The 24,687-nt window shown below is 40.4% G+C and overlaps 2 protein-coding genes across 9 annotated transcripts in view; one reads left to right on the top strand and one right to left on the bottom strand.

Annotated features, from left to right (window-relative positions):
* The first annotated feature begins 1,046 nt into the window (after positions 1–1,046).
* EFCAB9 (EF-hand calcium binding domain 9) lies at positions 1,047–22,706 on the top strand. 3 transcript variants are annotated; one of them, XM_072824172.1, is made up of 5 exons: positions 1,300–1,322; positions 2,180–2,429; positions 4,085–4,233; positions 5,526–5,702; positions 6,615–6,840. In XM_072824172.1, the coding sequence occupies exons 2-5, from the start codon at positions 2,372–2,374 to the stop codon at positions 6,762–6,764; spliced, it is 534 nt and encodes a 177-aa protein (XP_072680273.1). In that variant the 5' UTR covers positions 1,300–1,322; positions 2,180–2,371; the 3' UTR covers positions 6,765–6,840. The 3 variants fall into 3 exon arrangements, with proteins under 3 accessions (XP_072680272.1, XP_072680270.1, XP_072680273.1); XM_072824171.1 differs by lacking the exons at positions 1,300–1,322; positions 2,180–2,429; positions 6,615–6,840 and adding exons at positions 1,047–1,234; positions 22,563–22,706; XM_072824169.1 differs by lacking the exons at positions 1,300–1,322; positions 2,180–2,429 and adding an exon at positions 1,047–1,234.
* The window catches only part of UBTD2 (ubiquitin domain containing 2), a 71,507-nt gene continuing 60,303 nt past the window's right edge, over positions 13,484–24,687 (bottom strand). For all 6 annotated transcript variants that reach the window (XM_072824168.1, XM_072824163.1, XM_072824165.1 and 3 more), the window contains one exon: positions 13,484–16,015. In XM_072824168.1, the coding sequence (XP_072680269.1) occupies positions 15,618–16,015 (398 nt within the window). In that variant the 3' untranslated portion in view covers positions 13,484–15,617. The remainder of the gene's footprint in view (positions 16,016–24,687) is intronic.

Below are 24,687 nucleotides of genomic sequence, written 5' to 3'. Positions count from 1 at the left end.
AAAGTCTTAAAATGAAAAGTAAAAGAAGGAAAAAACAGGTCCTAATTATAATAATCAAGTTTATTGCTTTGTTTTCTAGTTCACTGATTTGAGCTTTGGTCTTTAAAACAATTCCTTCTCTTTTTGGTTTTGTTTTACTGTATTTATCCTAGGCTAGTTTATTACTTTTTCATATATTTTCCAATTTTTCTCCTTTCCTAATAAGTGGATTTAGGCTATAAATACTCCTCTGAGAAGCACTTTGGCAGAGCACAGGTTTCCATGTCTAAGGAGAGAGTGTTCTCATTCATTTCAAAACAGTGTGATTTCAGTTTAGAGCTGGTTATATTTTAGTGGCAGGAGAATAATCGAGTGAACAGAGATTGAAGACAATAAATACTGATGGTGCACCTGGATGGCATAGTCAGTGCAGCTCAGCGGGGTATCTGCTTGAGATTCTCTCTCTCCCTCTTCCTCTGCCCCCCACCTGCATGTGTGTGCTCTCTTTCAATAAATTTTTTTAAAGATTTTATTTATTTATTCATGATAGACACACAGAGAGAGGCAGAGACACAGGCAGAGGGAGAATGCAGGCTCCTCACAGGAAGCCTGATGTGGGACTTGATCCTGGGACCCCAGGATCACACCCTGAGCCGAAGGCAGACGCTCAACCACTGAGCCACCCAGGCATCCCAATAGATTAAAAAAAAAAAAAAAAAAAAGATAATACTGACAGCAAGGCCAGAGGACTGAGAGGGAACCATTTCAGTTTCTTACCATAGGCCACTTCCTTTTTTTTTTTTTTAAGATTTTATTTATTTATTTATTTATTTATTCATTTATTTATTTATTTATGAGAGACAAGAGAGAGGCAGAGACACAGGCAGAGGGAAAAGCAGGTTCCCTGCAGGGAGCCCAAGGTGGGACTCAAACTCAGAACTCCGGATCACACCCTGGGCTGAAGGTAGACTAAACCACTGTGCCACCCGGGTGTCCCCGTAGGCCACTTCCTATGATGTTACTGCCGAGGGAGGGCTCCCTTTGTCCAACATTCTGGTTCCAAGGCAGAATTCTGTTCTGTTCTGGGTGGCTAGAGCCTTCAGCCCAGCAAGCGCCACGATGAAACTGAAGCAAGGATCGTTTCTGTGGTACCTCTATCTAGACAAGCTGTACTGCCTGCTGTCTGTGAGGAATGTGAAGGCCTTGCTGGAGTATTTTCACCTTCTCGATGTGCACCACAACAACACCTTGAATGGTCGGTGCTTTCAGCAGGGCTTCCTCTGAGTGGTCACCTGGCTTTTCACTAACTCGCAGGAAAACTCGCAGAACCAGAAACTCCCTTGGTGACAAATATGTATTTTATCTTCTAAATGAGGTGTGGGTTGGGGAGAATGGCCAACAGAGACCTGAGACCAGGAGCAGTTGAGGGAGGAGGGGAAGGTTGCAGGCTCTGGCACGAAGCCTTGGCTCTTAGTGATTTGGAGAACGTGTCATCATCCTCTTTAGATGTCATTGTCCTCAGCCACAAATGAGGCTTCTAAGCATAAAGCCCAAGTCCTGGTTGGGAAAAAATAGATAATGAAATAAAATAATGTGTGGAAAATGGTTAGCACAGTGCCTGGCACACGGTAAGAACTTAGTGTTTGTTGTTAGTATAGTTATTCCTGGGGGCTGAGCCCCATTCGCACATTAACCCTTAAGACCCCCTTAACAAGATTTCTAGTCTGTCAAGCGGGAGTTTTGAATCAATCAGGATCCCTTCTAATTTGTGGTACTTGAGAGTGACCAGAAAGTGTAGATGATCTCCACTCTGTCTTCGAATGCAGAAACTAACAGAAGACTGATTAAAATACTTTAGGCTTGTTTGTTTTGTTTTGAAGGACTGGATAATATCCTTACGGATACAGGATAGTATCCTACCCATTCATTGTGATCTGAAGAAAATAAATGCCATTTGTGAATAAAGTATTTCTTCCATAAAGATTTTTTTTTAAAGATTTATTTGAGGGAGAGAGAATGAGTGAGGGAGAGACAGAGGGAGAGGGAGAGAGAATCTAGACTCCCTGCTGAGCTCCACTGACTGTACCATCCAAGTACCCTCTCCATAAACATTTTTAAGAGCCTATGCAGTCTTTACAAATGATAAAAAGACACCTTCATTTTCTCATAACTTCATGACTGTTTTTCTCTTTACATATAGATTTACACACAGTAATGTCACCAAATCTTTGCAACTGCCGGGACCTAGATAAGGCAACTGTAAGGCACCCGGCTGTAAACAGAGAAGCTGGGACAGCAACCCAGGCCTTCTTGACTCCAAAGCCTACACTCATAGTCTCACCGGAACGTTTGCTGAGAAGTCTGGTCTCCTTAGTAACAAAATCACTCCCTGATGATGCAAAGCCCAAGAAGCAAAGTCATGCTCCTGTCCTCTGGTCACCAAGGGACTGGTTAGTGTGGTGAGACAGTGAAGGCACAGCCTTCTGAGAAGGCAGTTGACTTGGGCTTTAGAGGCTTGAGTGAGTCAGAGGCAGCTGCTTTAGAAACAGTATTTGCTATGTAGCTACTAAGTCCCACACTGAAACTTTTCTGAAGGAGCAACTGCACAAAGGTCATTGTGGATATATATAATGTGCTCATACCTGGTGGGCCATAGGGAAGGAACATCAGAGACCATCAGATGCCCCTCAAATCATGACATTGTGATGACCGGTTCACTATGCTCTTAGTTAGCCTCAGTCGGGGCGCCAAACTACATAGATGTTGTATATATTTTTTGGAGCTGTATTTTACATAGGCGATAGTTTCTGTAATCAATGGGCAAAGGGATATCACATGTACACAAAGTTACATTTCAATATCCCTCAAGTTACCATGGGTGATTTGCATATACAATCTGTAAGCCATGTACTCTTATATAAATGTGTCACCGTGTTGGTTTCTTCCATCTTGTCCTCCTCGAAACAGATGATCAGTGAGTGGAATTTCTGGCAAAAACCCTCCCTGGTTTTTAAATTATGTATTTTTTTCTCTGTATATGATTGAACATATATGTATTAACCTGCAAACGACACAGCTTCACTGTGGAAAGAGCAAGGTTGTAGAATCAGACGGACATTTGTTTGTTTTTTTAATTGTATTTATTTTTTCATGAGAGACACAGAGAGAGGCAGAGACAGAGGCAGAGGGAGAAGCAGGCTCCATGCAAGGAGCCTGATGCGGGACTTGATCCCAGAACCCCAGGAATCACAGCCTGAACCAAAGGCAGGCACCCAACCGCTGAGCCATGCAGGTGTCCCTCAGACGGACATTTGAATCCCAGCTCTGCCACTCCAAGTGCGGTCCACCGGCCATCGGCAGTGATGTCACCGAGGGCTTGTTGGAAATAGAGACTCTGTCCAATACCAGATTTCATAAATCAGAATCTGTATTTTTATAAGATTCTCAAGTGAATGGTAGGCCCATTACAATTAGAGAAGCACTGAAATAGACCAGTTACTATCTAGGCTTATTATAAAAGGGTGTGATACCACTTCCCCTGTAGGGGTGTCAGGGTTCAATGAAACATGACATTTAAAGTACCTGGCACCTAAGGTGTTCCCAGATTCTCATTTGCCCCATAACCAAATGCATTTGCTTTACATAAGCATTAGGAATACCAATACTTCTATAGAAATTATTTTTAAATTTCTCGTTTTCATGATTTCAAGTGAAAGACCCAGGTGAAATTCAGCTTCTCCAAGAAAAGTGTCCTAGGTCCCCAGTGAGAACGAAGGTCTCTCATGTATAAGGAGTACTCCAGACCTTGTTTGGTTACAGACACATATCTGTTGGCTCAGTCAAGCACATGAGTTAGGATGAAGATCTGAGCCCAATCCACTGTCTCATTCTCCATGGATCTGGGCACAGGGCATGTCACACAGCCCAGGGCGATTAAGGTCCAAGGAATGGTGGAAGGTGTAGTGACAAAGCAAGAGACCGTGTGATCATTACTATTCCCGGGTCAGCAAGCTTCCAGCATTGCTGCCATTTATGGGGCTCCCGCTTGTTTGGCATCTGGAATGGTCTCAAAACGATCCACTTCTTCACCTCCCTACTTTAACAGATGTGCTGTTCTATCACTTCCTTCGTCATGTGACTAGCTGGAAACGGACACAGATCATGATTGTGTTTAACATGCTGGACTGGAATGCTATGGGCGAGATTGGTTTTGACCAGTTCTACATGTTGGTCTGCATCCTGCTGGCACAACAGGTGAATAACAAGTCAGGATCTGCAGCAAAGAAGGCAGAGCTTGGCTGCCAACAGCATCTTGCTAAAGGTGGTACTGAATTAAGACTGCACCAGAGTTGTCTTCCTTTCACTCAAAACAGGAAGGAAACAGTGGAGAAGGAACTACTGTTGGTTCCTAAACGGTCCATCTCTAACCTAGAAATTTGCAGGCTACACAGCCTCACTCTCCCTGCTGCCCCTACCCATCTTCAGCCCTTCCTTGTCCTTTTTTTTTTTTTTTTTTTTAAGATTTTATTTATTCATGATAGAAGCAGGCTCCCTGCAGGGAGCCCCATGCAGGACTCAGTCCCAGGACCCCGGGATCATGACCTGAGCCAAAGGCATACACTCAACCTGAGACACCCAGGCGGCCCCTTTCCTCGTCCTTCTCAAAGAGTCACCAGGAATAATCCCAAGTACCTCACTCTCTCAAGGATTGCTTTTCTCAGAGAATTTTCTGAAGGGGATGGATGATGGAAATGAAAAATGTTTGTCTTTGGGTTCCTACATAACCTTATACACACTTGCAGTGTGTATGTATTCATCTCCTTACCACTTGGAAAGGAAAATTGTCTTCATTATCTTATCACCTTGCCATGATGTCTCACAAGTATATTTTTTAAAAAAGATTTTATTAATTTGAGAGAGAGGGAGAGAGAGAGAGAGAGAAAAGAGAAATGGTGGGGGAGGGTCAGAGATTAGAGGGAGAAGCAGGTTCCCCATGGAACAGGGAGCCTGACATCGGGGCTCATTCCTAGGATCCCCGGATCATGACCTGAGCCGAAGGCAGATGTTTAACTGATGAGCCACCCAGGCGCCCCTAGGAGTAGATTTTTTTTTAAGATTTTATTTATTTAAGGCAGGGGCAGGGGGAGAGAGAATCACACTGCCTGCCTCAGCAGGGAGCTTGACCTGGGCTTGATTCCAGGACCCCAGGATTATCACCGGAGTTGAAGGCAGACACTTAACCAAATGAGCCACCCAGACACCCCTCACAAGTACATTTTCACTGAGTATAAGGAAATGCATTTTAGTGACAAGGGTTCTGTCTAGCAGATGGCAACAGGTGGCCTAAGTTCCCCTTGAATGCAGGTGCTTAAGCAGGACATGATACATTGACCATAGAAAGCTTTCAACCCTGTGCTTCTAGGATTCTGCCTTTTGCTTTTAGCTCTCTAGGAAATGGATAAGTGATGATATAGTCTTGATGCAGCCCAAGTTTAGAAAGCAGCACCAACAACACTGTTCCTTGTATTATGTATTTCTCTCAATAGAACCACTTGGAAGAGCAATTTATCTTCCGTCATTCCCGGCCTGTTTTTGAGCTGCTTGACCTGGATGGGGAGCTGAGAATTGGTGCAGACCACTTCCACATGTACAACTTTCTCTTCAATATTAAAAAACAGGAACTCAGAGAGCTCTACCATGACTTTGACATCACAGGTGATCGTGTAAGTGCAGATTCCTTAAGTGTGACCTGGCAGCCTTTCTGTCCAAAGGCAGAGATAATGTCCTACTCTCCACAATAGACCTGGGTGGGGAGAAGGGTGGATTAAAACTGGCTTGAGTGTGTCCTGGCACTGGGATCAGAAAACACTCAAAGAGATTTATAGGCCCATGAAGAGAGAGAACTAAGTGTCATATAAAATGGATGCAGAATTACAGAAGCTTAGAGAAGAAAATTTTGTTTAGAAGTTTAGAGAAGTAAATATATTAATATGGCAGGCGTTGACATTGGAGGAAGGGTTTATAGATATAAGTAAGTAGAAAGAGAGAAAGTCTATGATGGGAACACATAAGCCTAAGAGAATCCTAAGAGAAAATAACTATGGTGTAGACCCTGGATTCTGCCTATCTATGTAAAGAGGAAGTCTCTGGGGCCCTGGCTGGCTCAGTTGGTGGAGCACATGACGCTTAATCTCAGGGTTGTGAATTCAAGCCTCACATTGGGCATAGAGCCTTTACTTAAAAAAATAAAATAAAATAAAATAAAATAAAATAAAATAAAATAAAATAAAATATCTTTTAATTAAAAAAACAAAAGAAGACGTCTATGTTGGGGAAGCAAGTGGGAGCTAAGGTTGAAACAGATGGATCATACGCCGTAGAACCTCTCAGGTGCCAGCGTGAAGCATCTGGCCTGGACACAGTACAAATAAGTGACCCATGGTTTCTTTAGAATGTACAATAGACCCTCTGTTTCCAGCTCCTAGACTACCATCAGTCTATAATTATGTCCTAATTACCCAGGCTCTTCAAATTTCCAAGTTTTTCAATGAGAAATGATTACAATCCTGCTGTCATTCGAAACAAAGTATCAAATCGTTCCTGAAATAATTTTTCTTTCTTTTCCCCAACAAAAGCGTCTTAATTACAAGGAATTTAAGCTGTTTACTATCTTCACCATGGACAAATACCAGGAGAAGCAGAAAGCAGAGAAAGAGCAAGGGAAAACGGCTCCACTCAAAAAGAAAAGGCCACATCGCTTTATTTTGAGCTCAAAACTTTTTTAGGAATAAATATATCTGAAAGTAGACTATAAATAATCACAACTGTTAACATGTCTAAAAATAAATTTAGAAAATCTAAGTGGGTATTTTTACATTGGCTTTTATACACAAAAGGTTCAAATGAGTGCTCTTCCATCAGCAGGTTCTTAACTTGAATAACTTTTTTTTCTTTAGATTTTATTTATTCATGAGAGACACAGAGAGAGGCAGAGACATAGGCAGAGGGAGAAGCAGGTTTCCTGGGGGGAGCCAGATTCGGGACTCGATCCCAGGACTCTGGGATCACCACCTAAGCCAAAGGTAGACGCTCAACCACTGAACCACCAGGTGCCCCTTGAATAACTAATTGACTTCACAATAATGTAATGTGAAGAAACCACTTTCTCTGTGGACATGCCCCCCTCACCCCGGACATGTCTTAATTCTGCTGCTGGTTTTCAGATCAACACTATTCAAAAGGTATATCCAAATAATTACAAACACTGTCTGGAGCTGAACAGCTGAAAGACAGTGATGGTTTCCTACTGTTTGTCAGCAGCGGTTCAATATGCTCAGAATCCTTTCTATTCATTCTCTCAATTAAGCTAAAACCACTTGTATGCAAGGCACTGTAAATTGGTAAATAGTGATGTGCCTCTACCTGTCAGGGAAACAGATTTTAGGGATATGGAGCTATGTTCTTCCTAGGACCTAAATTACAAAGTTAGATGCTTAAGGAACTGTACAAATCTACTAGGGTAGAATAATTATTATATGCCCTTGTATAATTTTAATTTTGTATAATTAATGCCTTGAATAATTTTCAATTGTTTTTAGCATGGGACTCATGAGTCCTCCCAACCTGAATGTAGTGTGATATTAATGGTGATAACTATCATTTAGTAAATGCTTGCTATGTGTTAGGCAGGCGCTTTAGATGCATGAAGTCATTTATAATATTCATATCCCTGTGAATCAGATGTTATCTAGAATTTACAGGTGAGGAAATTAAGGCCTAGAGAAATAAAGAGCCTTTCCCCAAAATATGGCATACTAGTGGTAGGACTATGGTTCAGATTCAAAGTCAATTAGATGCCTGTGCTCAGATCAAGGGATCTGAGTAACTTACTTCAATTTTAGCAGTCTAAGTTTCAAGCCAGCAGGGCACGTGGGTGGCTGTCACTTAAGTGTCTGCCTGTGGCTCAGGTCATGATCCAGACCAGACGTCCTGGGATAGAGACCCTCATCAGGTTCCCTGCTCGTGGAGAATCTGCTTCTCTCTCTCCCTCTCCCTCCACTCATGCATGTGCTTGCTCTCTCAAATAAATACATAAAATCTTTATTCAAGAAAATATTTTGGGATGCCTGGGTGGCTCAGCGGTTTTGAGCATCTGCCTTTGGCTCAGGGTGTGATCCCACGGTTCCAGGATCAAATCCTACATCGGGCTCCATGCATGGAGCCTGCTTCTCCCTCTGCCTTTGTCGCTGCCTTTCTCTGTTTCTAATGAATAAATAAAATCTTTTAAAAAATAATAAAAATAAAAAAAGGTTTCAAGTCAGCATTTTACTGGCTCAGAAATCCTTTCTGCATAATGCTAATTACCACATTTCCTTCTACCATAAACTTCTGGGGAACAAGTTTGGCAATTAAAGAGGTACAGCTCATTTACCATAAACCGAGAATTTCTTAAGGATTGGTTATGCAATATAACTGACCATAAGGCATTCAGAGTTCCAGAGTTACCTAATGCCATCAAAAATCACTGTCAATGTGCAATAGAAAAGAATATTGCTTATCTAAAATTGTCATTGGTAAGTAAAACTTGTAAGAACAGAAATCATGTTCATCACTATGAACACTTTATATTTAAGATGCAAAGTAGCTCAGAACAGTGCTCCTCTCTTCCTCTGATTTGGAGAAAAGTTTGCAGTAGTTCTCTAAGGAGAATACCTTCTGGAAAACAAGCATGAACACTACTACACCTACAGACAGTATTGAACTGATAGACTAGTATTATTTGCCTGGAAAATGGCAGTTGGAAATCTGTCATCCTTCAAAGGGCCTTGCCATTAATCTTATCTTGGGATAGATTTCTATCTCTTTTCTGGAATCCTAGATGGTTTTTGCTGGCAGACAAGCCTAAGATCTACGCATAGTTGTAGGAGGAGAACCTATAACGAGGTCTTAAAAAGGCTTCTTTCCCATTTTTCAAGAGTAACATTCCTGAGATATATAAAAGTAACCATGGCATATATATTTTTTACAGACACCATCTCTAAAGCAATGAAGATACTATACCTTTTACTGTGTCAGAATGGAGTAAGAAGGGAGAGGGGAAAGTCGAAGATAATGTCTTTTAGGTTATAATTTTGACTAAATTTTTAAAAAAGATTTTATTTATTTATTTATTAATGAGAGACACAAGGGGGGGAGAGAGAGAGAGAGAGAGAGAGAGAGAGAGAGAGGCGCAGAGACACAGGCAGAGGGAGAAGCAGTCTCCATTCAAGGAGCCCGATGGAGGACTCAATCCCAGGACTCCAGGATCATGCCCTGGGCCGAAGGCAGGCGCCAAACCGCTGAGCCACCAGGGATCCCCTGAATACATTACTTTAAATTTTAGTTTAAAATTTAGTCAAAATTTGGCGATCCCTGGGTGGCTCGGCAGTTTGGCGCCTGCCTTTGGCCCAGGGCGCCATCCTGGAGTCCCGGGATCGGGTCCTGTGTTGGGCTCCCGGCATGGAGCCTGCTTCTCCCTCTGCCTGTGTCTCTGCGTCTCTCTCTCTCTCTCTCTGTGTCTATCATGAATAAGTAAATAAAATCTTTAAAAAAATGTATTCAATTATTTCAACTTAATTTACAATCAACAATCAAATGACTGAAGTCTCAGGAATGAGTTCCCCCTCCTCCCTGGAAATCACCAGGGTGACTATAACAGGTATCATGGGGGATACCTGGGTTCAGTCGATTAAGCGGCTGCCTTCTGCTCAGGTCATGATCCCGGGGCCCTGGGATCAAGCCCCACGTTGTGCTCTCTGCTCAGCAAGGAACCTGCTTCTCCCTCTCCCTCTGCCTCTCCAATAAATAAAATCTTTTAAAAAAACGTATCAAGGGGCAGCCCGGGTGGACCAGTGGTTTAGTGCCACCTTCAGCCGGAGGTGTGATCCTGGAGACTTGGGACTGAGTCCTGCATTGGGCTCCCTGCATGGAGCCTGCTTCTCCCTCTGCCTGTGTCTCTGCCTCTCTCTCTCTCTGTGTCTGTCATGAATAAATAAATAAAATCTTAAATTTATTTTTATTTTTTTTATTTTTTAAATTTTTATTTATTTATGATAGAGAGAGAGAGAGGCAGAGACATAGGCAGAGGGAGAAGCAGGCTCCACGCACCGGGAGCCCGACGTGGGATTCAATCCCGGGTCTCCAGGATCACACCCTGGGCCAAAGGCAGGCGCCAAACCACTGCGCCACCCAGGGATCCCCTTAAAAATTTTTTTAAATGCTAAAAAAAAAAAAAAAAAAAAAAAAGGTATCATATCCAATTATCAGATTCAAAAAAAAAAAAAATCCTTTGAATAGTATTTTCAGGGGCAATTGGCTTGGCTCAGTTGGTTGAGCATCTGACTCTTTGATTTTGGCAGGAATCCTGAGCTCCAGGTCCTGAGACTGAGCCCCTTGTTACATTGGGCTCTGCACTCAGTGCTGAATCATCTTGAGGATTCTTATTCCCTCCCTCCCCCTCCTGTGCTACCTTCCCTTCTCTCTAAAACAAGTGGACAGGGATCCCTGGGTGGCGCAGCGGTTTGGCGCCTGCCTTTGGCCCAGGGCGCGATCCCGGAGACCCGGGATCAAATCCCACATCGGGTTCCCGGTGCATGGAGCCTGCTTCTCCCTCTGCCTGTGTCTCTGTCTCTGTCTCTCTCTCTCTCTGTGTGACTATCATAAATAAATAAAAATAAAAAATAAAAATAAGAAAATAAAACAAGTGGACAGATTTGTTTTTTAATTTTCATCAACTGTGCAGTTCTAGAATGGAATCAGGAAACTGAGTATTTAGTTTGGATGGGTCCCAACTGACACTGTGTAAAAACTAAAATTCAATAGCATTGGTAAAGTGACTCTCTTTGGGACTAGAAGTACAACAAAGAAAACAATCTCAATATCTACACTTCTGGACTTTTTTCCTCTATTACATTAGTGACTTAAGGTTTTAAAAAATTTGTTTGTGAGGTATGCCTGCAGATGTTTCAATTAAGTTTCATTATTTCCACAGTGAGTTATTCCACTGTGTTCTTAAGGTAGAGCTCAGTTAGACCAAGTATATTTAGGTGTTTTTTTTTTAAGGTGTTTGGATGGTGTTAACATGCCATAGTATTACTATGTCACAGTTCCATTAGAATGCCTCAGCAAAGCACGCCCCTTGTTCAGGGGCCTAAGCAATGGGCAGAGGAGCAGGTGAAGAGCAGGCTGGGCTGAGGGCAGCACTACAGGACTGGTCCCTCCACAATCTATATCAACTATAAAGAGGAAAGAATTTTAGAGGAAGCTAAGCAAAGTGAAATCATTTATCTTCCACTAGTCCCTAGCTCTCCTATATTATATCATCCCTTGCCTCACACCAAAAACCAAGACCAGAAAAGGCCAAATGAATTCTGCTGACATCTGCCAAAATGGGCAGTACCCAACATGAATAGCCCTCACAGAGCCAGAGAACAGATATCACAGGAGACCAGTTACTACAAGGGAAGTTATCAGCTACACTCCTCTTTTTTCTCTTTTCTGTTAAGTCAAAATACTAAATCATAGTATTTGAGAAATTGAGGTTGAAACAGTTACATTTGCTAATTTGTTCAATAATAAGAAATTATTCTTAAAAGCTGTCATAAAATAAGAGTGATTTTTCCCACCTCAGTGGGGAAAAAGACCAATGAAAATTGATTTAGTAAATAGTATCAGGAAAAGTGGGATTAGCTAGCCACCTACAAAAACAAACGAATAAACAAACAAATCTGGGCTGCTATTCTATTCCTTGTGCCAAAATAACTCCAGATAATGAAGCCATAAAAGAAATGCTAAAAACATGAGAAAAAAAAAAGTTATAATCTGAGTGGGTAAGACCTTTTGAAGTAAAGAAGAAAACCCTAAAGCCATAAAATACAAGTCTGATAGATCCAACCAAGCTAAACTTAAAATTTGCACATGGTAAATTATACAAAACCAAAAACAAATGGTAACACATGATAGAAAAGGACTTAATTTCCTTAAAAAAGAGAGTGTTCACAAATCAAGAGAATAAAGACCAAAGTGCACCAGAAATATGAGCAAACACAGACAATTCACAGGAAAAAAAAAAGGCCTAAAATATACAATAAAATGCTGTACTTCAAAGAAAATATACAAAGACCACAGGACACAGATTTTTACTTAGATTGTCAAAGATCAATATGTTGGTTAACATATGTAAGAAAATAAGAGCAATCATATTGCTATAGTATTAAATTGGTAAAATCTATTTGGAGGGCAATTGTGTATCTACGGTCTAAATGTATATTTTTTTTATCAAACAATTCTCTCTTCAGAAGTACATTCTATAGATGTACATTGACACAATGATGTAGCTGTAGAAAAGGGCATTTCATGGCAGCATGGTTTACAGTAGCAAGATTCCAAGTAGCCAAACTGACCAAAATTAAGTCTGAAATAAGGGGTACTCCAGACAATGCAAGACTGGGCAGACATAAGAGGAATGATGCCATTCCAAGAGAAATCAAGGTGAATTGTCTATGTATTTATGGAAAAAACAGGGTAGGGTAGGTGAATATACTCAATGTATACCTGAACAGTGGCTCTCGCCATGTGAATCTACAGACCGGTTGCAGCAATAACTGAGACTGCTTAGAAATTCAAATTATAAGGTCCCATCCAAACCTATTGATGTGGTACCCCTGGGAGATAAGTCTAGCAATCTTTGTTTTCAGATCCCTTCTAGGTAATTCTGATTCATGCTCAAGCTGGAGTATCCTTTTACCACCCAGAAAAGTACTAACAGTTGTTACATCTGGGGATTGGAGAGAGACTTTTCACTTTGGTATGTTTGGATTTGCTCACCATGCATATGTACCACCTATTTTATTTATTTATTTATTTATTCATTATTTTTTAAAAATTTTTATTTATTTATGATAGTCACACACAGAGAGAGAAAGAGGCAGAGGCACAGGCAGAGGGAGAAACAGGCTCCATGCACCGGGAGCCCGATGTGGGATTCGATCCCGGGTCTCCAGGATCGCGCTCTGGGCCAAAGGCAGGCGCCAAACCGCTGCGCCACCCAGGGATCCCTGTACCACCTATTTTAAATAAAAAATGATCAAACCCTGCCACTTTGATCCAAAGTGGATAAAAAATGAGCTCAGTGCTTCTAGAAAACTGAATTAGGAGTTCTGATTTATGGCATGACTCTCAAAAAACACAACAAAAACAAAAACAAAAACCAGCCTACGTTAGACCAAGATTTCAATGTGGAAGATAAAGCATACCTTTGAAAAAAAAAAAAAAAAAAAGCATACCTTTGAATAACCATGTATGGGTTTGGCACAGCAGAACCTAAGTCTGGTGATGATGAACTGGTTGTTTATTGAAGTTTTTAAAAAGAAGAAAAACCTTTTTAGAGGTTTATTAGAATGAGGCAGATTATCCTTATGTAGAGAGTAACAATTAAAAACCCAGAATAAAGGCCAAGACAAAGAGAAAAATTGAACATTTTTTTTTAAAAAGCACAAAAACCCTACATACTAAAATTGTACACATCAAGTATTGGTCCAATCTTATACCAATCTATTTACATTAAACAGCACCATGGTTTTCTCACCCAGGTTAGTTAAACATGCCCAGAAAATAGTTACGCAAAGTAATATGTACCTTTAAAACAAAATAAATTCTTAAGAGAGCTCAAATTCTACACAAACCAAAAAAACTTAGCAATCCTAGATTATTGATGATAATCACCCAATTTAACTGACGAAAAATAGGTTTGAACACTTTTCCAGTTGTCAAACTTTGAGAGCTGTTGCTATTCAATGTGGCATATAAATACTCTTTGATAACAGGGCCATTATATTCAAACACCCTCAAACTTCCACCTCCAAATATAAAAATACTCCTTTGGAATTAACATTGCTGTTGTCTCTTGAATTTAGATTCAATTATCAGCAACCCTCAATTGAATGTAGCCACAATCTTTAAAATGATTGCATAAAGAAAGGGAAGTAGTTAAAGCTCTCAGAAACAAAGTTACAATGATAGATATTATGTTTAATCAGGCTATAAGAAATGTAATACCATTTTAAACTTTACATTTAAACTAATTAGCAGTTTCATTTTGCCATTAAAATTAATAATAGTGCTTCACATCTAAACTAGTGTGGAGGTCTGATTATTTCCCAACTGAGAGCAGTGTGAGTACCTTCTTGCCTAAACTTTGCCAACTCACAGAGTCTCGGGGCCACAAGGATTATGTGACAGCCCCCCTCTCCTTTCTGGAACTAACTTTTCAAAGGCCCCAAATTAAATATAACCCTTGGCAGCTTTATTCCAGTCACAGTATGAGATAATCAGGTGCCCTCACGAGCTTTTTCAGTCCTCTCATCTATTATGCAGATGGCTCTTATTTTGACTCTTGGCTAGGAGAGACGCGAGAGGAAAACTATCATCCACCACAAGTAGAGGTAACGGTGAACTGGAAAGCACTAACGTATAAAGCAACGTTTCATCATTTGGTCTCACCGCTGATTTTTAAGTGACGTCTGTAAACATACCAGTAAATCAGGAGTTGAAATTTTCTCTACAAGACTGAAAATAGGCAGTTCTCCCAGGCACAGAGATAGTGGGTTTTCTTTACACCCTTCCTGCAAACTGGGGGAGAAGAGAGAATTCACTTTATTAATATTGTATTGGGAACACCTGCCCTTGACTCCTTGCATTCCCTGGCCCAGTGCATTTGGGGGCATGCGCTGAGAACTCCCAAGGAGGGTAGACCAATAAAGGTATTATATAGTAGTGGCCCTCTAAGCCTGGATATAACAACAACCTTGTTATAGACAGTTCAAAATAACTATGCAGCAAAAGGACGAGAGACTTTTCAACTGAGTATCAGCTGAAAATCAGAGATCTGACTGCACTGACTAAATTATTGCCTAGTGTTCCAGAAGGATACCTGCCACCAATGTGCTGGAAGGCACCAAAATTTAGTGTGAGTGTAAATAAGGAGCTGACGATATGAGGACGGGGAAAGCAATACTGAAATACAATTTGCCAGTCTCTACTCCTTTATGGCTAAATATTAATTGAGCAAAGAATTAAGACCAGAATAGAAGTGACCCTCAAATACTGCTCTTTTCAGTTTCCATTTTAAAAAACCCATTTTGTTACTGTTATTGATGATTTCTGATATATATATGTATATATATATACATATATATACATATATATGACAGAATTAAATATATATATTTAATTCTGTATTTACAAGGTGCTTGGTGCTGTTCTTCATGGACATAACATTATATTTACAGTCCAAATCATTTAAATATAGTCATTACATTGTTGCTGGGTGTTTTAAAATAAATGGTTATCTATTTTTTAACTGCCTTTCAAATTAGAAACTGTAATTACATGAGTCTCAAAGGCTGGCTCTTTGTGTTTTATTAATTATTTTTGTTGGTCTCCATCACAGATGGAATTTTTCACTGGTAATTCCTCAGAACTAAATCCATTCATACGGAATTCAGAGCAGTGAAAATAAATTTCACGCCATAGAGTAGGAAATGACAACGATAACAATAAAAAGGAGTGGGAGGGATCTTGGGACCAGCCAATAGGACCAATCAGTTCTCAACTGGTGTTGGGTTTTGCAAAGGCTGGCTCATGATAACTTGTACAACATAGTCCTTTGGGATCTTCAGCTCTTCCAACTTCATTTTGTCGGTGAGAGGTCTGCCAGAAAAGAACCATCGCTGGCTACTCGGTTCCACTCCTTCTGCTGCATGTAGCCTCCTCTTCATGTGGTATACTGTGTCTGTGCTGCGGACCACAAGTTTGAGGTCTTTGCCTGTGGAAAGGCGCAAACGGAGCTGACATTCATATCCAGAATTGGGTGGTGGCTCAGGAATATCCAGAGTCTCTATGTCGCTCTTTTCCTCTATCATGTTGATTGGTGGTGCCAAGCAGTAGACTGGAAGCTGGTATCTGTTGCCCAGTTCATCATAGCACTCTGTGAGTGCACCTTCAGAAAGAGAAGATAGGAGGAACAAGAGCTTCATCTACATGAACACAGTTTTATTCACACTTTGTAAAATGCTCAAACCTCTTGCTAGCTTGCCACTGTCGTGAAAAAAATGTAAGGCCAATCATTGCCAGCTGTTTTGCAATGATCCTCATTAAGGCCCATAACCAGTACATTGGAGTGTTTATCTAATTTTACCATAGCCAGGACCCTAGCTCCTTATCCTCACCTTTTCAAAGTCATTTCATACCTCATTCACACTTTTGTTAAATGATAAAAGAAAAGAAAGCACACAAAACTCAAAATTACTAATATTGATGCTTGGACCAAATTAAGGAGATATTCAAATTGCATTGCGATACCTTTTTAAAGAAATGGATCAGTGACTTTAACAACCACAAAAAGCAAAAAAAAAAAAAAAAGGATCCCTAAGTTCAGTTCACCATAACATGTGTTCCCGAGCAGTTTCCTTACTGCCTTGACTTCTTAAATACTTGGTCAAAAGTCTTTTATCTTTTGTCAGAGACCACAAACTGGAGGTGACAAGCCTACTAGCTGCTCTGGCTCCTAGTATATAGATGAGTCTCATTAGCATAATTGCCACAGAAATGACTGAGGGGTTTATTTAACCCCAATCAGTCAGTCTGTTACAGAGGAGCTATGGGTTAAAAAGGAAGAATAAAAGGGGTATGAAGTTTATAATCAGATAGCTTAGGGGAGAGAAAAAAAAAGCATTTGTGGTTTAAAAGAAGGTATTAATGGCTGATTTTTTAAATAAAGCATAAACTCCATTATAATTACCAGGACTTCCCTCAGGAAGCTTGAAAGCATTCTTAATGAATGCCTTCTTACAAGGTTACTCATATGTCCTTTACTCAAAATTGAAAATTAATGTCAGCTGGTTGATAAAAAACAAAAACATCTACCATATTCAAAACACTCACATATAGGCTAATGAGTGTGGGCGGTAGGGACACTGAGAAACAGTTATCAATGAACAAATAAGTTAATGAACTGATGATCTCTCTGTGGTCACTATCAATAGGCTGAAAATACAATGCACCCAAAATGAGACTGTAATAGTCACTAGTGCAGCATAGCTTCAATCAGTCTGTCTTCTATATTACAGAAGATGGGCTAGAGTAAGAATTCAGTCACCAAGTATAACACACATGAATCTCCCTGTTCACTAAATAATGTGAATCCTAGGACACTGCAGAAATGGATATACTTAAAGCACTGTTGTGAGCACCAGCAGTTCCCTAACAAGCAACCATCATACCTCCGTACCAGTGCTATTTATAAATACAGGTATAGTCAGTTGTCCTACCTTTACTATTTATACAGCCTAGTCCTGAGGCAAAGAAATCTACAGTGTCTTCCAGATGGGCTGGCCACCAGAAGAACTAGGAAAGAGAATGTGGAGAGTTCATGAAAGACTCATCACACCTCTATTGAGGAAACACCTCAGATACATGTCCCACAGATTCACTGATAGTATGGTCAGCCTGATAAGTATAAAAGCAATGTTCTGCTGGAAAAGCATTCTTGTAGACAATCACCATTCCAAATTACTGCCTTTGAAATTTGTAGACCAAGATGAAACTCCCAGCCTTGCTATTAACTAGCTGTGCAACTTTGAACAATATTCTTTAACCTGTAATATCCTTCTCAATTAGCAAAATGAGACAGAAGAAAACCTCTAAAGGGATTTCCAGGTGTGCATATGCTTCATCTTCAGTACCACGATAGATATAAAATAGGACTATAGACAAAAGCAATCAAACCAAAAGCAGAATGATGTCTGCACTAAAAGACAGCTTACATTGTTAGTCTCTCTAGAAAAGGACTAGAGATGTCCAAGCAGCTTTTATTCAGTGCTACATACAACATGAGTGCATGCCAATTTCAAAACAAGCGTATAACCAAATAGGCACTTTGGCTCTTCCTAGATATGAATACCCACTTCCTCATCACAACAGAAGGCAGTTCTTTTTCATAAAACTAATTTTAGGCATCATCTGCCAGTTCACTCATTCATTCCCCCTGCCCCTTTTAAAGATAATACCGTAAAGGAAGATATTTTATTTGTTTAAGTACACTCTACTACCAACATGAGGCTCAAATTCATGATCCCAAGATCAAGAAGCTCATCCTCTACTGACTCAGCCAGCCAGGCCTCCCTGGAAAACAATCTTTTAATTCTGCCCTTCAGCCCAGCAAGCTAGGAATTCAGTTTTCAGATCTCAAATGGGTGAGAATGAAAATTCCACAGACTATGCGCCAGTAGATGGCCTATCTTCTTAGTCTAGCTCAGGCAGTGCTCATATCTATGATGCTGGAAATAAGCTACCCAGACTTCATATTGCTTAACTCCCATATTTTAATATTTTGGGAAAAGGTAACTTGCATTTTATTTAACATGAAGTTTTCTGGCTTATTTACTCTTTTCCTCACTTCTGTCAAATTATAATCTCTTATAAACATGGTCCAAATAATTAAATAGGGGAAAAGTCCAGACCAGATGCAGATATGACTTAGTTACATTTTAAGGTATAGTTTTATGGGTTATTCTCTCCCCAAATTAAATATCTGGGACTATAAATTATCAGTAAAAACAATCTTTGCTTACAATACGGCCCACAGTTGAATTATTATGTTAGAATTACCTACTCAGAGCAGAGCGACTCCTCTGTAGGTCCAGACCCTTTTGAACGGTATACCCCCAATTCTCCACAAATTACTACCCCCATATCTCTTCAGTAAAGACAAAACTGCTCTGCTAATAGTGACCTCTAATACATAACCTCTTTAGACCTTCATTAAAACCACTAGAAAAGAATCTTCATATTCCATGGAATTGCTGCATGAACATTTACTAAACACCTGGAAGAGTGTAAGGTATACCACTAGCTCTGAGGAGAAAAGGTTACAAGAGAGACAACATTGTTCTTGATCCTCAGAAACTTCTAATTGAGGCAAGCGGAGATAGCATACCCACCAGATTTTAAGAATTAATACACTGGAAAAAAACAACAACTGAGACATCACACAACAGAAGAGTGACTAAAGTTGGTAGAGCAAAGGAGGAGAAATTCTATAGAAATAGTGTGTTCTGGGCAAAACACAGAATAGAAATAAAAGGCATCTCAAGAAGTAAGAATGAAAAAAAAAAGTAAGAATGATAAGGGAACAAGAATTAGTACAAGTAGGAAAACAATAGCAAGTGGTTTTGCTGAAGTGAATAGAGAATTGATTATGTGAAATTACTAGATAGTAGTAAAAACATGATAGAAGGGTTCAGGTGTTTAGATTTCATACTACAGGAAATTATTACAGGTGGCTGATATAGTACATGAGTCATTCACCGAACAAATACTGAGTGCCTGTTACATGCCAAACAATGTTTCAGGTGAACAAGACAAAGCTTAAAAGGAGAGTGACTGGAACCAAGGGGACCTGCTAAAATGATTGCCTGACTACTGTAACAGAAAGAAATGGATTTGAGAGAATCAGTGGTCACTGGCCAGACCTAATGATAGGTTATGCATAATGGAAAACAAAAAGTAAAGAAGAATCACCTAAAAAGGAAATGAGAGTGACACAGAATTTAGGGTTACAAGATTTCTTGCTTAGCTTTTAACTGCTTCAGGTTTGGTGAGATACTTCAACTGAATTACGTGCAAGTATATGAAAAAGTACATCAGGGGACACTTGGGTAGCTCTAGGTGATTCCAGAGTTTCGGGATCGAGTCCCCTCACTGGGCTCCCCAGAGGAAGCCTGCTTCTCCCTCTGCCTGTGTCTCTGCCTCTCCCTGTGTCTCTCATGAATGAATGAATCGATCTTTTTTAAAAAAAAGGCAAAAAAAGCGTATCAGGAAAAGGTTAAAAAGCAGTAGAGTAATAATCTCAAATGTACAAGTCTGAACATAAAAGCAAATATTTAAGTGTGTTTACTAGTTCTGGCTCTGAGCACTTGGCATACATTAACATTTCTCACAATGGCCCTCTATGGTCAATCTATCTCATTTTGCAAACAAGAAAACTGAAGCAGAGAGAAATAACTCGTCCAGGGTCAGACACAATAAATGACAGAGTGAAATAATTGGATTCCTGAAGAAGTAAATGTATTGCACAGGGATAAAACCATAGGGGCTGGTTCCTGGGTTAGTGATATACTTACTCAATGGGAAGAAGGAAATGGACATGGCAGGGAGAAAGGCAGAGGACAAGTATTAGAGGGATGAAAAGCCAAACATGAATCACAAGGAACGAATCCACTAGTCTAAATGCAGTCCACCAACAACATAAGGTCAAAGAAGGAACTGGAAGATGAGACAAAAGAGAATGGCAACTAAGTTTCAGTGCTGTGAGGCTACCAAATGTACCAACAAAGTAGACATAGTACTGTTACAGTCTCATCTGCTGTTAGGGTCTCATCTGCTGTATTTGAGAAGTATGAGTGAACAGGGCACAGTTTTTAGGTGGGAGGGTTTTCCTTAAAGAAAGCCTTTGGGAGGCCTGGGTGGCTCAGCGGTTTAGCGCCTGCCTTCAGCCCAGGGCGTGATCCTGGAGCCCTGGGGATCGAGTCCCACATTGGGCAACCTGCATGGAGCCTGCTCCTCTCTCTGCCTATATCTCTGCCTTGCTTTCTGTGTCTCTCATGAATAAATTAAATCTTAAAAAAACCCGCTTGTGTGTTCAAACACAAGAGGGGAAGAACCACTTTAAAGGTTGATAATGGGGGCGCCTGGATGGCTACGTTGCTTAAGTGTGTTGCCTTCAGCTCAGGTCATGATCATGGGGTCCTGGGCTTTAGCCCCACATCTAGCTTTCTGTTCAGCGGGGGCCTGCTTCTCCCTCTCCCTCTGCCTGTCACTCACCCTTGTGCTCTGACAAATAAAATTTATTTAAAAATTTTTAGAAATAAAAGCTGATAACATAAGGGCTCTTGGGTGGCTCAGTTGGTTAAAGCCTTCGACTCTTGATCTTGGTTCAGGTCATGATCTCAGGGTCATGAGATGGAGTACCACATAGGGCTGCACTGGGCGTGGAGCCTGCTTAAGATTCTCTCTCTCCCTCTGCCCTTCCCTCCCTTTGACCCGTCTCTTATGCATCCCCTTTTCTATTAAAAAAAAAAAAAAAAAGTTGGTAATGTAGACATTTTTCTATTTTTTTTTTTAAAGATTTTATTTATTTATTCATGAGAGACACACAGAGAAAGGAAGAAACACAGGCAGAGGGAGAAGCAGACTCCTCACAGTGAACCTGATGTGGGACTAGATTCTGGTAACCCAGAATCATGCCCTGAGCTCAACCACTGAGTCAGCCAGGTGTCCCTAAAAGGAGTTTTAAAAAAAGATCTGAGAGACAGAGAGAGAGAAGGAGAGTGTGTGCACGTATGTACGTGAATGCATGTGCACAGGGAAGAGGCAGGAAAGGGAGGGAGGGAGAGAGAATCTCAAGCAGACACCATGCTCAGTGCAAAGCAGACACGGGCTCCATCTCATGACCCTGAGATCCTGACCTAAGCTGAAATCAAAGTCTGACACTTAACTGACTGTACCACCCACACACCCCTAGAAGGCTTTTACTCACTACCCCCTGGTCACTGAGAGTGTACTTCATTTAGTAATTCCTTACCAGCTCTAAAGAAGCTCCAGTCAGGCTTGCTCACACTTCTCACCAAGTGGCCTCTGTGGAAGGAATTGTCTTTTTCCCCTTCTCACAAACCCACCATAGGCTTCAAGTCCTAGCAGAAACAGATGGGCACCAAGATATACAACTGCCAGGGCATTGCCTCCCCACGTCAGGAAGCCCTGACATCTCCCCATGATAGTAAGAAGCTGCCAAGGCTCCACCTTCTGTTCTAATTTCATACATAATTTTCTGAAGTTTTTATTTACCTTCTATCTAGATGACTGGCTCAGATATTCTCTTTTCCTTGGTCAACGGTTTTCTGTGGCTATTTTTAAACTAGGTGTCAAAATATTTCACAAGAAAATTATAAAGATAAAATTAGATTATATGCCAAAAAATAAGAGTATCTTTACTAAATGCCAGGAACTCTTTCTCAAATAATCTTTCAGGTTAAAAAAAGATGTCTTTTTAAGCATTCAAAAGTCTCACTGCTTATTCCTCCATGCTCAGTCCTATAAGACGGCAGTAATTTTAATGTCTTTGCCATTTGAGACTTGCATAGCTACGTTTAATTTGTAAATTAAAATTGTAATGTAAAAATCAATTTTTACATTAGGAAACTTCTGGAGATAGGAGATGTTATCTTGTAATGATGGTTTCACGGGTGTTTACAAGTCAAAGCTGATCAAATTGTACACTTTAAATATATGCTCTTGGCACACTTCAATATACCTCAATAGAGTTGAAAAATTTAGTATTTAAAATACACTGGCAATCTGATACAGAAAATTGCCCTCCCCAAAGTGGGCCATGTCCTGGAACTTCAAGACTTTTGTCACATTGGGGGTCTTTTCCAAAACCTGTGGAAATAGTCTTTATTCCTGACTTTTTTTTTCCTTTTTTTCAGACTTTTCTAACTGACCCAGAGGCACAAACTCTGACTTTTTCAATAAATGTGACTTTCTATGGCAAAGGAAAGCCTAAGCACATAATTGAGTTGTACAAGAGTACTGACACAACAAAAAGACTATAAAGGAACAAAACAGCAGGTTAGTCTATGATTTGGGAAGCCCACTGTTGAGCCTGATGGGGGAACAGAAGACTGGAAGAAAGGAGTGAATCTGATGCAAGGAATAGCAGCTTTGGTGTGATCACACTCATTTTAATTTAGACCCTAATTTTGGACATATTTAGTCTGTTTCTTCAGGACTATAGTATCTACCTCAGAAAGTTGTTGAAAGATTAAATAATAAAGCAAATGCCAAATTGCCTAATACATATAATATACCCATTGAAAAGAGTAATATTGGTTCCCCTCTCACACAGGTTTTAAATATCAGAATCAGACGTATAGGGGAGAGCTCACTAATAGCAATATAAAAAAGATCAAACTTCTTTTTTAAAAAAGATTTTATTGGGATCCCTGGGTGGCGCAGCCTTTGGCCCAGGGCGCGATCCTGGAGACCCGGGATCGAATCCCACATCAGGCTCCTGGTGCATGGAGCCTGCTTCTCCCTCTGCCTGTGTGTGTCTCTGCCTCTCTCTCTCATTCTCTGTGTGACTATCATAAATTAAAAAAAATATAAAATAAAAAAGATTTTATTTATTTATTTGAGAGGAGCGAGTGTGCAGAGAGAGGGAAAAGCAGACTCCTACTGAGCAGGGAGCCTGTTGTGGGGCTTGATCCAGGACCCAAGGATCATGACCTGAGCCAAAGGCAGATGCTTAACCGACTGAGCCACCCAGGCACCCCAAGGATGAAACTTTCTTAAAGTTAGAGTTCACTGCTTTAGGATTCCTGGGATTCTCTACAATTTGAATCATAGTAATGTCAAAAGGGCCATCACAATTACTTTTCATTCTAATGAGCAGTATTTTAGGACTAACTAGTAAGTGTCTCTCTCATGTAAACACTCTGCTGGGAATTATATTAAGCTTATATCTGACCGTTGGGCTTTAAGAGAAGCAGTTTTAGCTCCCATCTGCCAAGTTAGCTATTAAGACTGTAGCCTTCAGAAGCATCAAGCTTAGTTTGTATATATTGCTCAAGCCATATGATGGTTAAATAGTGATTAAGTGCTTGTATAGGAGCCACCTGGGTGGCTCAGTTGGTTAAGTGTCTGATTTCAGCTCAGGTCATGATCTTGGGGTCCTGGGATCAGCCCAGCATTGGGCTCCATGTTCAGTAGTGTCTGCTTCTCCATCTTTCCTTCCCCCTACTCATATTTACATTCCCTCTCTCTCAAATAAATAAATGGAACGTCAAAAACAAAACAAAACAAAACAAAGAGCTGTGTAGGGGTACCTGGTTGACGCATTTGTTTGGTTAACCATCCAACTCTTGGTTTTGGCTCAGGTCATGATCTCGTGGGTCATGAGATCTAGCCCCATGGTGGGCTCCCTGCTTAGCAAGGAGTCTCTGTGCCCCACCCTCCCGACTCACTCACACACTCTCAAATAAATTTTTAAAAACAGAGCTTGGGTAACATTTTTACACATTTCTAAGGGGACAATGATCTTCAGAGAAGCCTATGACTCAAGAAAAATCTCCCATCTCAGTTATTTCAGGGCTTTTGTTGCTCTAATTGGAAAAGAAAGGAGTGGGTGACCACAACAGAAGAGTGGATAAATTTACATTTTATAACTCTAAATCATTTTTGTTTCTTTGATAGAGTGGAGATTATTCATTAATATATTAATATACTATTAATTAATTTATGGTTAGTCATTCATTAGATTCTTTAAGGCTTTTCTTTTTTTTTTTTAATTATTTATTCATGAGAGACAGAGAGGGAGAGGCAGAGACATAGGCAGAGGGAGAAGCAGGCTTCATGCAGGAAGCCTGATGTGAGACTCAATCCCGGAACTCCAGGATCAAGCCCTGGGCCGAAGGCAGCGCTAAACCACTAAGCCACCCAGGCATCCCACCTTGTTTCATTTCTAAACACAAAAGTCTGGATAAAATCCTCGGTCTCCCATGTATATGTAATGTCTTCATGCTTTCATTCCTAAACTTTATGTTCATAACAAAT

This window comes from Canis lupus, chromosome 4 (genome assembly GCF_048164855.1).
Source record: "Canis lupus baileyi chromosome 4, mCanLup2.hap1, whole genome shotgun sequence".
Classification (NCBI taxonomy): domain Eukaryota; kingdom Metazoa; phylum Chordata; class Mammalia; order Carnivora; family Canidae; genus Canis; species Canis lupus.
The sequence above is the reverse complement of the archived record's forward strand: the minus strand, read 5'-3'. Positions and strand labels throughout refer to the sequence as shown.

Excerpts from the sequence above, each read along its gene's own strand:
- EFCAB9 (XM_072824169.1), top strand. The coding sequence starts at position 1,099 with ATGAAACTGAAGCAAGGATCGTTTCTGTGGTACCTCTATCTAGACAAG. Across the intron at positions 4,234-5,525 it reads GCATCCTGCTGGCACAACAG|AACCACTTGGAAGAGCAATT; the intron begins GTGAATAACAAG and ends TTCTCTCAATAG. Across the intron at positions 5,703-6,614 it reads TTGACATCACAGGTGATCGT|CGTCTTAATTACAAGGAATT; the intron begins GTAAGTGCAGAT and ends CCCCAACAAAAG.